This window comes from Aspergillus pseudodeflectus (genome assembly GCF_044049435.1).
Source record: "Aspergillus pseudodeflectus strain CBS 756.74 chromosome Unknown BJX68scaffold_27, whole genome shotgun sequence".
Lineage (NCBI taxonomy): Eukaryota > Fungi > Ascomycota > Eurotiomycetes > Eurotiales > Aspergillaceae > Aspergillus > Aspergillus pseudodeflectus.
The window spans coordinates 90246-103983 of NW_027263803.1; the positions used below are offsets into that span (position 1 = coordinate 90246).

A 13738-nucleotide genomic window follows, 5' to 3' on the forward strand; every position below is an offset into this window, starting at 1 on the left:
GGCGTAAGCCGGAGTGTCGATCAGTGCCATTACATGCGGTGTACTCCGGAGTATGTGGACAAGCTAGCTGACTGTTCCTTCTTCAGAGAAGCAGCTTTACCTAGGCACAGCCAGTAGGCGATGCATTACATAGCAAGCTTATGTCTTGGATGTCTTGGCATGACGACGCCCTGATTGTGAAGGAAACTTCTGCGGAGGAGCCATGAAGTATGTGTGTCTTGCAGGCAGAGGTGCTGGCTGTCGCGACTATAAAGTCACAACATGCCACTCCGAAAACATCCATCTTCAATCTATCACGACTGACTGCTCATTTGCAAAGCAAAAGCAACCGCACCACCACAATGAAGCTCCTGAACAGCGGCCTCGCCGCCATGGGCATTGCCCTAAGCAGCCTGTCCGCATCTGCGTCCGCCCAAAACATGTCCTTCGGCGCCGACAACTTCTACCGCAGCCCCATTGTCACCGTCCACCCCATCACCTTCCCAACGCAGAACAACATGACCATTGCGGGGAACCTCTTCACCCGCAACAACCTTAGCCTCAGCTCGACCACCGGCGCCCTCCCCGCAATCGTCGTCGGCCACCCGATGGGCGCGGTCAAGGAGCAGGCCGCAAACCTGTATGCGACCAAGCTCGCAGAACAGGGTTTCGTCACAGTCTCCCTCGACCTCCCCTCTTACGGTGGAAGCTCCGGATACCCGATGAACTCCGTCTCACCGGATCTCTACGCCGAGGCATTCAGCGCTGCGGTCGACTACCTCGGGGCCCAGACGTTCGTCAACCGCACGCGCATCGGAGCGCTAGGAGTCTGCGGCAGCGGCGGCTTCGTCATCAGCGCAGCAAAGATCGATCCACGCATCCAGGCCATCGCCACGGTAAGCATGTACGACATGGGCGCCGTAAACAGAAACGGTCTTCGACACTCGCAAAACGTCACACAACGCAAGGCAGTCCTCGCCGACGCAGCGCAACAACGCTGGAACGAGGTAGACGGCGCCGAAACGGCATACGCACCCGGTACACCACTCAACCGCACTGCATCCTCGAGCGCAGTCGATCGCGAGTTCTTCGACTTCTACCGTACGCGTCGCGGGGCATTTGTGCCAGAGGGATCGACGTTCGAGCTCACGACGAGTCGGTCTGAGACCAGTAATGTGCGGTTTATGAACTTCTACCCGTTCAATGATATCGAGACGATCTCCCCAAGACCGCTGCTGTTTGTTTCGGGGGACCAGGCGCATTCGAGGGAGTTTAGTGAGGATGCGTTTGCGCGGGCTGCAGAGCCAAAGGAGTTGTTTTGGGTGGAGGGGGCTGGGCATGTGGATTTGTATGATCGGACCGGGGTGATTCCTTGGGAGAAGTTTTTTGGGTTCTTTAGGGTGAATTTGTAGATGGTAGAGAGACTGGTGTTGGGCAGGGGTTTGGCCTGAAGACTAGAGAGCCTTTGCTGTATAGTAGACGTTGCCTGTTAGTTGGAGTGGGGAGAGGGAGAACGAAAAGGCGGGAAGAGAAGTCCTCATTGTGGATAGTATAGGAAATTTTATGTTGTCAAAGAGGTTGAAATACTCAGAGATCAAACCGAAGCCTTCATAGACGCTCGCTAAAGTATTCGACATCGTGACTTTTTCGCCACTTTTCGGGGCAGCAAAGCAGCAGCAAGAGCCTGCGACAATCCATCAGAGCACAGTCCAGGCAGCCCAGTGTATTGTTTCCGAACTCACCTCCTCAAAAACCTTATCCACACCCTGCCCCTCTCTAGCCGAGCACTCAACATAAGCACATCTCAAGTCCCTCGCCAATTTAGCCGCATCGTGAAACTTCACCGGTCCCAATTTCCTACTCTCCAGCTCCCGCACCATATCAGAATCATCCCTTAGATCCGTCTTCAGCCCAACAAGAACAGACGGCACGTCGGGGCACATGTGCAGAATCTCCGGATACCAGCGTTCCCGCACACGGTCCAGCGAGTCCCACGAGTCAATGGAGAAGCAAAAGAGGAATACGTCTGTGTGTGGATACCAGAGGGAGCATAGTCTCGTGTAGCCTTGTTCCCAGGTTGTGTCCCAGAGGTGCAGGGTGTATTCACAACCAGCGGATCTACGCGGTGTTAGATTTTGTACTATTATGAGCCGTAAAGGAACATGCCTTAGGGTGGTTTTCGCGAACTCGAGGAGTTTCGGGACGTCCTCTGGGAAAACCTTTGTGGTGCGAGTTATGAGCAGCGAGGTCTTGCCCACACCGCTGTCGCCAATGATGACGCACCTAAGATTGGTTAGTAGTGCAACCGCAAGGATGGAAGTCTAGGTATTTCGTGTTCTCGACGTACTTGATATCTTTTTTCTCGCTCATCCTGGATGTTTGTGGAAGAAATCTGGCATCTTCACGATCGACTTGGGATACGAGTGTTTGGGACACGAGTTTTCGGCCAGATAACCAATAACCGTACACGAATGTCTCAACCGAGTCAAGTGACTCTGCGGAGAATCTTTCTTGACGTCGTCATCGTGAATGTACCTCGATGTCGGGTGTATACATTCCCTAAAGACCAAGACTCCGACGATTGTGGCGGAATACTGTTTAAAATACAAATTAAAACAATACTGGAGAAAAAGACCGCCCAAAATAGAAAGTGTACGCGCATCTATGACTAAGCAGCTTCGACAGCCGAGGTTCCCCGCATTGCGTGGAGTGTTATCAACACTCCCTTCGCAACACCTCGAAATGCCGGCATAAACTGTCTCCCAAGCCCAATGGAATACTCGGAAATTGCACAGCGCAAGCAAGCCCAGCTCTGGGAGCGTATACCGCAAGAATGGCGCCTTTCTCCGTCCCAAATCCCACTCGGGATGCACTCCCCTGCAGAGTCTGTCACCAACGTCCAGTATGACCGGGTCAATGTGCTGGGCATTCCTCGCTCTTGCGGGCTGCTCTCTGAGAAGGAGCTTAATATCACTGAGAATTGGGATGTTCAGGGTCTCTTGGGGCAAATCCATAGCCAGAAGTTGACATCGAAAGAGGTCATTGGGGTTTTTTGCAAGGTACGTTTGAAATTTCTTTCCGTTCTGCAGTATGCTAACAACTGTAGCGAGCAGCAATTGCACAACAAATTACCCGCTGCTTAACTGAGCCGCTCTTCGACTCGGCCCTCCGCCGAGCCCAAGAGCTGGACGACCATATCAACCGCACAGGCTCCCCCGTTGGGCCCCTCCACGGTCTTCCAGTCTCGATCAAAGACTGCTTCCACATCACGGGCGTCGACTCGAGCGTAGGAATTGCTGCTTTGGCCGAGAAGCCAGCAAAGGCTAACGCTCCACTTGTCGCCCTCCTTCAATCGCTCGGCGCAGTCATAATTGCAAAAACCAACGTCCCTCAAACAATGGGCGCCCTGGACTCGGCAAACCACCTCTTCGGTCGGACTCTCAACCCGCTCAACCGCCAACTCACAGTCGGCGGCTCTTCTGGCGGCGAGGGCGCGCTCCTCGCTCTCCGCGGGAGCATGATCGGGTTCGGGACGGATATCGGGGGCTCGATTCGCATTCCAGCGATGTGTAATGGGCTCTACGGGTTTAAACCAAGCCAGGGCCGTGTGCCCTATGGCGGGCAGACGGATGGCCAGCCCAAAGGTAAAGGGCGCATGTCGATCCAGGCTGTCGCTGGTCCGATTGCGCGCTCCGTCGCGGATATCGACGCCGTCATGACGCATCTTGTCCCGCGGGCGCAGTGGTTCGGGGAGGATTGTATCCCCGGCGCGTGGCCATCACCACTGTCTTCCTTCAACCAGCGAAAGCCGGTAACTATCGGCGTCCTACAGTCTGATGGCCTCGTGCAGCCCCTTCCACCGATCACAAAAGTTCTCAACGAAGTTGCTGCAGCTCTCAGACGCACACCGGGCGTCAACGTGATCGAGATCCCCGTCCCCGCTGCCCTAGCCAAGTGCCAAGCACTCGCTGGCCGCCTCATGAGCGTCGACGGCGGCATAACCATGCTTGACCTACTCGAAAGCACCGGCGAAACACTCATCCCCTGGCTCCAAGGCCGAACCAAGCGCGGTAAACCGTTACTCCTCTCACAACTCTCCGAACTCCAAGCGCAACGCGCCGAGATTGAGCTCGAGCTCCGAAGGAAACTTTGGATGCTGGATAGCGGTAATGAGCAAAAGGTTGACGCGATTATCCTCCCCGTCGCGCCGCATCCGGTTCCGGAGCTCGATCGGTATAATGCTGTCGGGTATACATCGAGTTTTGTCCTGTTGGATTATCCAGCTGGGGTGGTTCCTGTTCGGAAGTTTGGGGAGGCGGATTTGGAGAGGGGGGTTGAGTTAGAGACGAAGACGCTTGGGAGTTGGGATAAGAAGAATCGGGAGCTTTGTATGCCGCCCCTTACCTCATTCTCTTCCTCTCTTTGACTAGCTGTGAACGGTGCTGACAGATATCCTAGGGAACGAGAAAACCGTTGATCGGACGGTCTACCTAGACTCGCCACTTAGTGTTCAGGTTATTACTCCTAGACAGCATGACTATGAGCTCTACCAGGCTATGGAACTCATTGACCGGGTTATCAAAACAGATCGGTCAAAGCTGTAGCTCTACATCCGATCAAACACACAGCAGTAAAGGAACTCTATTCGAGCACATATACATACTACCCTCTCCACCCTCCACACAACAAATGTATATAAATAATGAGAAAAGGAAATCACATTCTCCCTTTCAGATGAGCTCCCCCATCAGTCGTGATAACACTTCCGTTAAGATGGCTCGCCGCCCGACTCGCCAAAAAGACGACAAGCCCCGCAATATCCTCCGGCTTCCCCAGCCTCTTATTCGGGCTCGCCTCCGTCAACTCCTTCAGCCCGCCCTGGATCTCAATGAGCCCGTTCGCCATCTTACTCGGGTACAGCCCCGGCGCAACCGCATTCACAAGGACATGCTTCGGCCCCAACTCGACAGCCAGATTCCTCGTCAAGTGCAGGACCGCCGCCTTCGAGGCACTGTAGCTAAAGCTCGCATTATTCCCGAGGGAACCGAGCGTAATCCCCGCAACGGAGCCCGTAATAATCACCCGCGAGGGCTCATCAACACTCGCCTTGGCGCTAAGCAGCGGGAAGAACTTCTGGACCGTAAAGAACACACTCTTGACATTCAGATCAAGGACCTTGTCAAACGCGGACTCCGGGAACTTCTCAAACTTCTCGCCCCACGTTGCGCCGGCGTTTGCGAAGAGGATGTCGACGTGCGAGGTTGTCTTGGAGACTTCGGCGACGAGGCGCTCTATCTCGGAGACGCGCGACGAGTCTGCGGGGACTGAGATTGCGCGGGCGCCCGGGCGCAGGTTGGGCAGGGCGTTTAGGGCCGCGACGGCTTCGTCGCACGCGGAGGCTTTGCGGGATGTTATGTAGACTTTTGAGCAGCCGGCTTGGAGGAGGCTGTTGAGTTTCCAGAGTTAGTATCGTGGTGTGGGAAAGTTTTGAGCCTGGGAGTGAATGCGGAGAAGGACTCGAAGATGGGGAGGGGAAAGGTACCCGCTCGCGGCGTGGAGACCGAGGCCACGCGAGCCACCGGTGACGACGGCGACTTTGCCCTCGAGGGAGAAGATGGAGGAGAAGTTCTCCAGCTGGACTTGTTCTTCGGCGGACATTTTGGCGAGGAATTGGAGTGGATTGATGGAAGGAAAGCAGAGGAGAAAGGGATGAGGAGATATATTGGGTGTGGGGTGGGTGTTACCGATGATGCCGAGGTACGGACCCCGCAGCCGCGCAGGATTATGCTATTTTTGCGTGCTTCCAGGTACCAAGTACCTTAAAACTTTCTCTTTGAAAGGAATGATGACTGATATGTTTCTGGGACGGTCATAGTATGACTCGGAATTTCTCATATGTACTTTATCGAGTCGATGATGATCTGGTTGGCATCGGATGGAGAAGAGGTGTTGTTGTCAAGTAGGGTAAATATATATATCTCGCTAATACACTCTATGGAGAAGTCTCGTTTCTATCTTAAAGGACGACGCGATAATCTTTAGGGTTATCTCTAGAGACACCGAGAGAAGCACCTGCGCTTGGGATGATCAAAATACCACCAACTTCAGCCACCAACCATTATGCTGTCACACACGAACGAGCCACCTGACTGGCGCCAGCTTTGTGAGTGCTAGCATATCCCTGCACAGAACTGCGCCTCAAACCCTCTGCATTGCCACTGTTTGCCGGCAGAATCAATCTGCCTACCGCTCGCACCTGGGCCAAAATCACCATCCACCATCAAGTCGCATCGCATTGTCTACCAAGATTGAATCGAGCTCGCAACAAGAAGCAGATCCAAAACTGTCAAACCGTTTACCCAACAATACACGCACCCCCGCACTCAGCGTGCCTGTCCTACGATTGCGGCCTCCTCTGCAAGAGAGGCATGATTCCCAGCAAGATCCAATACCCGCGCCGCCGACGCATCCTCCCCGCGCATCGATACGAACAACCTCAGCGTCCAAGGCGCAATCCCCGCTTCCACACCAGACTCCGTCGTTCTTAATCAAGAGGACAATATCCGAAGACTGCACACGAGATGTGGACTCTGGTCGGCCGCCTAAGTATCATTGCTTGCGGAAAGATGTAGAGAGGCGGGAAAAGCGGCGGCTTCTTGATGTTCTGAAAAGGGCACCTGTGTCTTCGCGGATGCCTGGCCGGCAGAAAAGGCAGACGAGCAGGGTTAATCCAAGCCAACAGACGGCAATACAACAACAGCAACAACAGCAGGAGGAGACACAGCCCGAAGGTGTCATTGAATTGGATGATGGCAGCCTTAGTTCTCTATCACCGGCCGAGTACGAGAATGTCTGTCGCGTCGCGGAAGCAATTCGCAACAAGGTGTCTCGGAATGATATGAACAAGATCATATTGAACCTTCGAAGCATGAGCCCAAGTCAAAAGAACTATACTCACAAGAAAGGCATGGATCCTGTTACGTACTTTTTCCGTTGCCAGGCTTTGAAGCGCCTTCAGCGGCGCTCCTCCCAAACCCCCAGTGATACGCATTCCTCTGGTGAACCAACACCCAGAGACACAAACATACGGAATGATGACCTTCCTGGCCCCGCAGCTCCAGAATTCTTTATGTGCCCCTCCTCCTCTGGACCGGATGAGAATGCTCCACACGACGACTTAATGGACACATCAGTCCCGGTGATGGGAGTTGGTAATACGGGTGCTCACAAGGCCAATGAGGTCGCAGAGGACTCAGAGACACATTGGCGGCAAGCGCATGGGCCCAGGAATGGGAACATACAGTATGTGCTTGCTGATGTAGCAACGTCATTGCAGGAACAGGGTCCTTTTCGTGGTTGGAGAGCACGAGTAACCGTTAGGGACCGGACGTATAAAGTCCATCTGATGTAGGTCTGACCTCTCGCACCCCAATACCTGTCCGCCCGCCGCCCACTGATTCTCTACGTCCTGAAGGATAACATCCCAACGCCTACTTCAGCCTAAGATTGAGCTTCGCAACGCCGCTCTTGCGGCTGTGAGGGTTGAAGCGAAGGTGTTCAGGGAAGCGGCGTCCAAGGTTGGCTCAGACTTGATGCTATAATTCTACCTAAACTTATGTTCTCATAGGCCGAGTACGACAGGGAGTTTAACGACAAACTTGTGCAAATCAGAGCCGCTCGTATCCCACTATCCCACTAGAATATTAGCACGCTGCGTCCGCTCGGTGAAGTTAGCGCGTTGCATTAACTATTCACGCCGCTGCCGACAATTTACGCCAAATGTCCCTTAATATATTTGCAACCAACCGCTTATTTTGGGGGGGAAACTACAGTAGACATGATGAACTGGTCAACAAATATCACTCATACCTGTCTTCCTTTCCCGCAGCAGTAGGGCTGTGGTAAGAGAATAAAACTCAAGTGTGAAAACTCTTCCCCCACTAGAGTAGCGGACGTATAAGTAATGTGGCCATATCATAGCACTATTTATGCCACAACAGGATTTGTACTTACTAGGTCTAGTCTTTTCGAATCCTTTGGAACCTAGCAGACTCAGACGCGCTGTGGCCATGGGTGTCGCACAAGTATTGCTCAAACTCGTTGGACACATCGATAACGTCCTGTAGGTGGCCGTATTGAAGGGACTCGCCCCGAAATTCGGCCAGCAACATGGCCGTCCGAATACTATTTCGAATCTCGCGGCCGTTTAGCTTGAAAGTGCCCAGTTCTTCGAGTTTGTCCAGGATTTGGTCGGCCTTTGCCTCGGGATTTGTACGGTGCAGCCTTGTAATGAAATTTGACCATATCCGACGACGACTAGGTTCGTCCAGCGTCGGATAATGAAGGGTTAACTGGACTCGAGACTTGAAGGCCTCGTCAAATGTCCCCATCCGGTTGGACGTCAGAACCAGAATACCAGAGTAGTATTCCAACACTCGCAGGAAGACGGAGACCAGCGCATTCCGTTTTAGGTCCTGCTGCGTGCGCTCCTCCAAAAACACGTCCGCCTCATCCAGGAGAACAACGCATTGCCATACGGTACCGAGATAGAGAACGGACTCGAGGTATCTCTCCACCTCCTCGGCGTTTGTGCCGATATCTCCGCAAGTGACGCGATATAGCGGACGTTCCGTGAGTTCCGCGACCGACTCGGCTGTGAGGGTCTTTCCCGTACCCAGTCCGCCGTGAAGGAGCAGAATTAGACCATTCCCTTTGCCCTCTATCACATCACTGGTATCGCTAGCAGCGGTGTACTTGGCCACAAGGGCTTTGATCAATTCTATCTTGGTGTGTTTGAGAACTAGGTGATTGAAAGCCTCGGCATTCCACTGTATGTCGCGGACTTCCTCCACGGAAACGGAGATCCATTTCTTGTCATGGAACCCGTACCCTTGAATGGCTGCGGGGAGGAGGATCTGGAATGTTTCATTGGGTGGCAACTCTTGATCGTGCTCGTCTTTCGAGAGGTACTGTCGGCCTGCTTCGGGAATCGTCTCGCTATGCACATGATGGTATGTCCTGGCATCTACCATATAGCGTGGGTTCGACTATGCAGGGCTTAGCAAGCTAGCAATATTCTATCAGTTGATGGGATCCATACCTTTGAAACTTCGACAGTTAAAGACGATGGTGTGTAAGATACAAACTGTCTGTTCCGACACTTCCAGAATGCAGCTCCTCGTTTCATCAAACGTGCTCTCACCTCATCGTCGACACGAAGAGGGTACACAGGTAGGTCGGTTATAGCCACCTCTTCTTGCGCCTCAAAAGTGTATTCGAGAGTAATCTCTTCCTCCTCTTGGAAGAATTGACCATCAAACGACCAGGTGACGCATGGAAGGACAAAGTTGTCATCCTTCCAGCGAGGCCACTCTTTGAGAAGATATGCGCGTGGCTGCCCTCCACGACTTGCGACAACCACGTCGTCCTTCCAGAACAACTTCGCGAGATGCTTTCGGGTCACACAGCCTCGCGCGAATGTGTTGTCCGCATCCTGGTACTCCTCCTCGAATGCCATATCCATGTATTTCAGAAGGTCCTCCAAGCCCTTTGCAGACTCCTCGGCTTGTATATCGGGCTGCCTCAGATGAATGTATAACCGGTTCACCGCAGCCGAGCTTTCCTGTGTCCCTGGTGCGGTAGATATACGCTCGCATCGGATATCAATGGCGTCCTTGACGGCATCTTTGATTATATCATCGATGATATTAATCTCCTCGCGCTCAGGGGTTGCCTCGTCGCCGTCGGCGTGGAGAAACGAGAAATGGCGCATAAGCATCGGGTGCATTGGGTGCAAGGGCGCTCGTAGCACTTCGAATTGATCGCGGATAGATTCCAGGTAGGCATCGCAGCTGTAAACCTTGACCCAGATTAGACTGATCTCGTGGTTTTCCAGATATTCATCAATATCGTCAATCTTTTCCTCTCCGCGCAGATTGCTTGCCCTACTATCGCCGTGGAAGAGACTGGGGGCGTCGAAGTAGTCAGCCTGACGCGGGTGATCGGTGTGGTCTTTCTGCTTGCTGCATTCGACTTGGTGGATGATGAAGGGTACAAAGTTGTTCGTCTGTACCGGAGCGGGCTTGTGTGCTTTGAAGGGACGGTCAATAGGTTCAGAACCCGCTCTTCGTTTCGTAAGCGACATTGTTGATTCAATTGTGCTTTTGCAATGGCTGCTTGCAGGAGCTAAAGTGGTGTCAGCTCAAAACATGTTTGCTTTGGTTCTGTCTTAGAAAAAGCAAAGATGCGGGGTCGGTGGTCAGGCTACGCTATTCAGAGCCTTGCCCATCTTCAACCGCTCGACTACGTCTGGCCAACACGCAAAATGAGAACATATCCAGGCGGCAAGTCCGTCGAGAACTCCAAGAATATTGAGAGCAAGTACTACACATTCTTAACACGCACGCCCTACTCTGTTTGGGATCCTGCTAACCTTGACTCGCTCCGCAGACGCCCTCCGAGTCGATCCCGTCGTGATTGAAAGAAGATGACAGAACCTCGCAAGCCCACCGTATACGATTACACCGTGGGTATAATATGCGCATTGGACAAAGAGCTATTAGCAGTCCGATACCTGCTAGACTCGACGCACCCAGAAGTGACAGTGCTGCCTCGAGACACTAACACCTACACCCTCGGCACATTGAGCAAACACGGAATCGTTGCGACATGCCTTCCTGCAGCAGAATACGGTACGAATGCCGCAGCTAGCGTTGCCTCTCAGATGTACATGAGCTTTCCGGCAATACAGTTTTGCTTATTGGTTGGCATCGCCGGGGGGGTTCCAAGCAAATACGATATCCGCCTTGGAGATGTGGTGGTCGGCGTTCCCACTGGGACACGGTCGGGAGTAATACAATATGATATGGGGAAAGCGACTCCGGATGATTGCTTCGTGGAGACAGGGTCCCTTCAAAGGCCGCCGCGCGTTCTGCTGAGCGCGATCAATGGCCTGAGGTCGAACCCTCACCTCGCAATCAACCCCCTCCAGGCGTTCTTGGAAACCATTGCGCGACAGAACCCAAAATATGCATACCTGGGAAGAGTGCACGATATTTTGTTTCCGCCCGATTGTGTACATGGTCTACCCGACGCAAACTGCGACGGCCATCTTGGCTTCCAGGTCCAACGAGCTGCAAGGAGCCTTGAATACCCGTGTTTTCACTATGGTTTAATTGCATCCGGGAACAGCGTCATCAGAGACGCAGTTCTCCGGGACCGCTTGGCAGATCAATACGGCTTTCTTTGCTTCGAGATGGAAGCGGCCGGGATACTCAACGTCTTGCCTTCCCTGGTCATTAGGGGGATATGCGACTATTCCGACTCACACAAGTCTAAGATCTGGCAGGAGTATGCCGCTGCGACAGCTGCGGCTTATGCGAAGCTTCTTCTCAACCACGTGCGAGTTTATGATGCGCAGTCTGTTGGCGGAACTAGAAAAATTGATCTCCGGTGCGTATTAAACTCTTGCTTTGGAATGATTCACTAAGGAATTTGAACCAGGGAGGCTCGCTTTCCTCCTTCAGCGGTAGAATATACAGGGTTCGATACATCCGGAGGCCACGGTACATACGTCGCTTGCGAAACGACACGCGAGCTACCACTTTTACAATCCAGTGGTCAAACAACGCAAACTAGAAGCGCGGAAGATATATGGAGCAAAGCCCAGTCGTTTGCTGAGAGAAGCCGTCTGTGGAGACCCATTATGCCGGAAGCCGTACCCTTAATGACAGCTTTAAAGGAGTGGTCGGAAACGACCTCTACAATGACCACTCCAACGACCTCTTCGGCGACTCTGATTATCGAACCTCAGAACTCGCGCGCAGCCCAGAGGGCAGAGACCTTCGCATTTGAGGTGGCTGCTTTCCTTAGACGGCGAGGTCAATCAGTCGTCTGGGCTTTCATGCCCGAATACGATGAGCCGTTGACGGCGGGAGAGGTTGTGCATTGCCTTGCTCAACAACTGGCACAACGAACATCACCAGGGAATCCGATGGTTATTCAAGGTAGAAACAGAGGCCCATCCGATACATTGGTTAGGGTTTTCGACGAGCTTGGTGATTCTTTCCTTGTTGTACAGGTCAAGGACCTGGCTCTTGCACATGCGGTATTACAAGCGGTCAGACTGTCCTTCAAAGACAAGCCAATGCGAGTTCTCAAGCTTCTGCTCATAAGCTACTCGGGCGAGATTACTAGTCTGGCACTTGCGTTCCCCCAAGCAACTGTGCAGGTTATCGGTCCTCCCTTACCGAAAGGGAAGCGTCGCGAAGCAAGAGTCAGTTGGTGGGAGTGTATAAACCCTACTCTCTAGTTGGGATTTAGAGGTTGTTCCGTGTAGGTAAGTATGGCCAGCTGGAGGTCAAAAAAGACGCGTTGCGTGTGTGAGAGCCAAGAAAGAGCTCGACACCCTTTAAGGCATATATGCCGTATATCCATTATATTGGCCGAGAATTGAGTATCCACAGTACTGCAAACTCACCGTTATTTTTTTTTTTTGGCAACCACGGATTGACAAACCGATTGCCTTCATTGCAAAGGCTCTCCAGTCCCAAGCACTGACGTTTTGTGCTGTGCTGTACCGATGGATCCACACCGAATAATATAAGGACAAGAATATCAGGTTATTATCCTGTGTGCCTAGACTCAAGAAGGCATTTCTAGAGCTATCCTATACTATATTACATTGTGATCTCCAGACTCATATTCTTGAGGGCCAATAGAATACTGACCATAGCAGCTGATGGGGCGCAATATACAAGACTTTGCTTGGCCTGCATATAACTGCGCCACAATTGCGACAACACGACAGGCTCATCGCAGCCTGACAACTATTCCATCTCTGCTGCCTCCTTCCCTTCCCCTTACTCATCCACATTTCAATGTCTTTGGCGGCCCATCAACCAGTCATACTAAGTCACAACTCGACTACATTTCTCAACCGGGAAATGGACCGCCAAACGTCCCCTAAGGCGAGGCGGGGTCCAAGGCTGGGGCTGTTTATCAAACGGACAATATCTGAGGATTGCACTGGAGGGTCAGAAGCTGAAAGGCCGTCAAAATTCCACTGCCTGCGAAAGGAAGTTCGACGGCATCAGCTGCAGCCGGCGCGCCTCGGCCAACTCGACGCCCATCGCTCTACAAGGGGACTTGTTAGTCAGGAACAGAAACATCTCGACGACACGTCGGGCACACTGCCCAATGCCACGCCTCCTCCCTCAGATCAAGAGCGTTCCACAGAACGAGACAAGCAGACTCGGAGTGATACTTCTAGTATTCACGACCCGAACCGGGCGTTGAATCCGGAGCAGCTCAAAGAAATGGATGGCATGCCATTCCCGCCCACAACGTTCGCAAATGACTCACCAGGCCATAGTCGACCGCTTTTCAAGTGCAAGTACAAAGGCTGCAGAAGTTCGATCTCTTTTCTTACTGAGGCAGCTCTTATTCGCCATCTTAAGAACATCCATATATCACCCGCTGCATACCCTTGCCTTGAGAATCATTGTGAGAGGGTATTTGGGAGGAAGGATCATTTAAAGCAGCATATAAGGAGACGCCACCCCTAAAGGGGGGAGATATAAGATCCTTTTTACATCCTTACTACGGTCTTATTACTCCTTGGAAGTTATCCTTGCTGGCTACTATCAAATCTACTAATTTTTCCTGTCCATGTGTGCCACGCCTTCTTGTCTCCGCCCTTTACTGATATAGTCGGCATAAGGAAGAATTAATTATATCCCATACCTCTCAAGAAAGATTC

General features: G+C 52.5%; 8 protein-coding genes across 8 annotated transcripts; 5 read left to right on the top strand and 3 right to left on the bottom strand.

The window, feature by feature from the left end:
* Window positions 1-341: 341 nt before the first annotated feature.
* BJX68DRAFT_267837 (alpha/beta hydrolase) lies at window positions 342-1391 on the top strand (the record flags this gene model as incomplete). The annotated part of the gene is made up of 1 exon (XM_071045920.1): window positions 342-1391. One exon carries the CDS (start codon window positions 342-344, stop codon window positions 1389-1391), a length of 1050 nt encoding a protein of 349 aa, XP_070897955.1.
* A 110-nt stretch (window positions 1392-1501) lies between these two features.
* Window positions 1502-2588, bottom strand: BJX68DRAFT_239048 (cell division control protein 42). The gene is made up of 4 exons (XM_071040459.1): window positions 2327-2588; window positions 2146-2262; window positions 1722-2097; window positions 1502-1663 (listed from the first exon to the last, which is right to left on the bottom strand). Exons 1-4 carry the CDS (start codon window positions 2347-2349, stop codon window positions 1601-1603), a joined length of 579 nt encoding a protein of 192 aa, XP_070897956.1. The 5' UTR covers window positions 2350-2588; the 3' UTR covers window positions 1502-1600.
* A 162-nt stretch (window positions 2589-2750) lies between these two features.
* Window positions 2751-4583, top strand: BJX68DRAFT_267839 (putative general amidase; the record flags this gene model as incomplete). Its single annotated transcript, XM_071045921.1, has 3 exons — window positions 2751-3038; window positions 3086-4367; window positions 4438-4583. 3 exons carry the CDS (start codon window positions 2751-2753, stop codon window positions 4581-4583), a joined length of 1716 nt encoding a protein of 571 aa, XP_070897957.1.
* BJX68DRAFT_105724 (oxidoreductase, short-chain dehydrogenase/reductase family) lies at window positions 4456-5660 on the bottom strand. The gene is made up of 2 exons (XM_071035820.1): window positions 5522-5660; window positions 4456-5425 (listed from the first exon to the last, which is right to left on the bottom strand). The coding sequence occupies exons 1-2, from the start codon at window positions 5635-5637 to the stop codon at window positions 4696-4698; spliced, it is 846 nt and encodes a 281-aa protein (XP_070897958.1). The 5' UTR covers window positions 5638-5660; the 3' UTR covers window positions 4456-4695.
* A 1010-nt stretch (window positions 5661-6670) lies between these two features.
* Window positions 6671-7678, top strand: BJX68DRAFT_267841 (uncharacterized protein; the record flags this gene model as incomplete). Its single annotated transcript, XM_071045922.1, has 3 exons — window positions 6671-7386; window positions 7454-7556; window positions 7607-7678. The coding sequence occupies 3 exons, from the start codon at window positions 6671-6673 to the stop codon at window positions 7676-7678; spliced, it is 891 nt and encodes a 296-aa protein (XP_070897959.1).
* A 100-nt stretch (window positions 7679-7778) lies between these two features.
* BJX68DRAFT_276404 (P-loop containing nucleoside triphosphate hydrolase protein) lies at window positions 7779-10140 on the bottom strand. Its single transcript, XM_071048088.1, has 2 exons — window positions 9080-10140; window positions 7779-9026 (listed from the first exon to the last, which is right to left on the bottom strand). Exons 1-2 carry the CDS (start codon window positions 10121-10123, stop codon window positions 7998-8000), a joined length of 2073 nt encoding a protein of 690 aa, XP_070897960.1. The 5' UTR covers window positions 10124-10140; the 3' UTR covers window positions 7779-7997.
* Window positions 10141-10465: 325 nt separating this feature from the next.
* On the top strand, window positions 10466-12289 carry BJX68DRAFT_267843 (nucleoside phosphorylase domain-containing protein; the record flags this gene model as incomplete). Its single annotated transcript, XM_071045923.1, has 2 exons — window positions 10466-11430; window positions 11482-12289. 2 exons carry the CDS (start codon window positions 10466-10468, stop codon window positions 12287-12289), a joined length of 1773 nt encoding a protein of 590 aa, XP_070897961.1.
* Window positions 12290-12846: 557 nt separating this feature from the next.
* Window positions 12847-13695, top strand: BJX68DRAFT_239056 (uncharacterized protein). Its single transcript, XM_071040460.1, has one exon. The coding sequence runs from the start codon at window positions 12858-12860 to the stop codon at window positions 13542-13544; it is 687 nt and encodes a 228-aa protein (XP_070897962.1). The 5' UTR covers window positions 12847-12857; the 3' UTR covers window positions 13545-13695.
* Window positions 13696-13738: the final 43 nt, after the last annotated feature.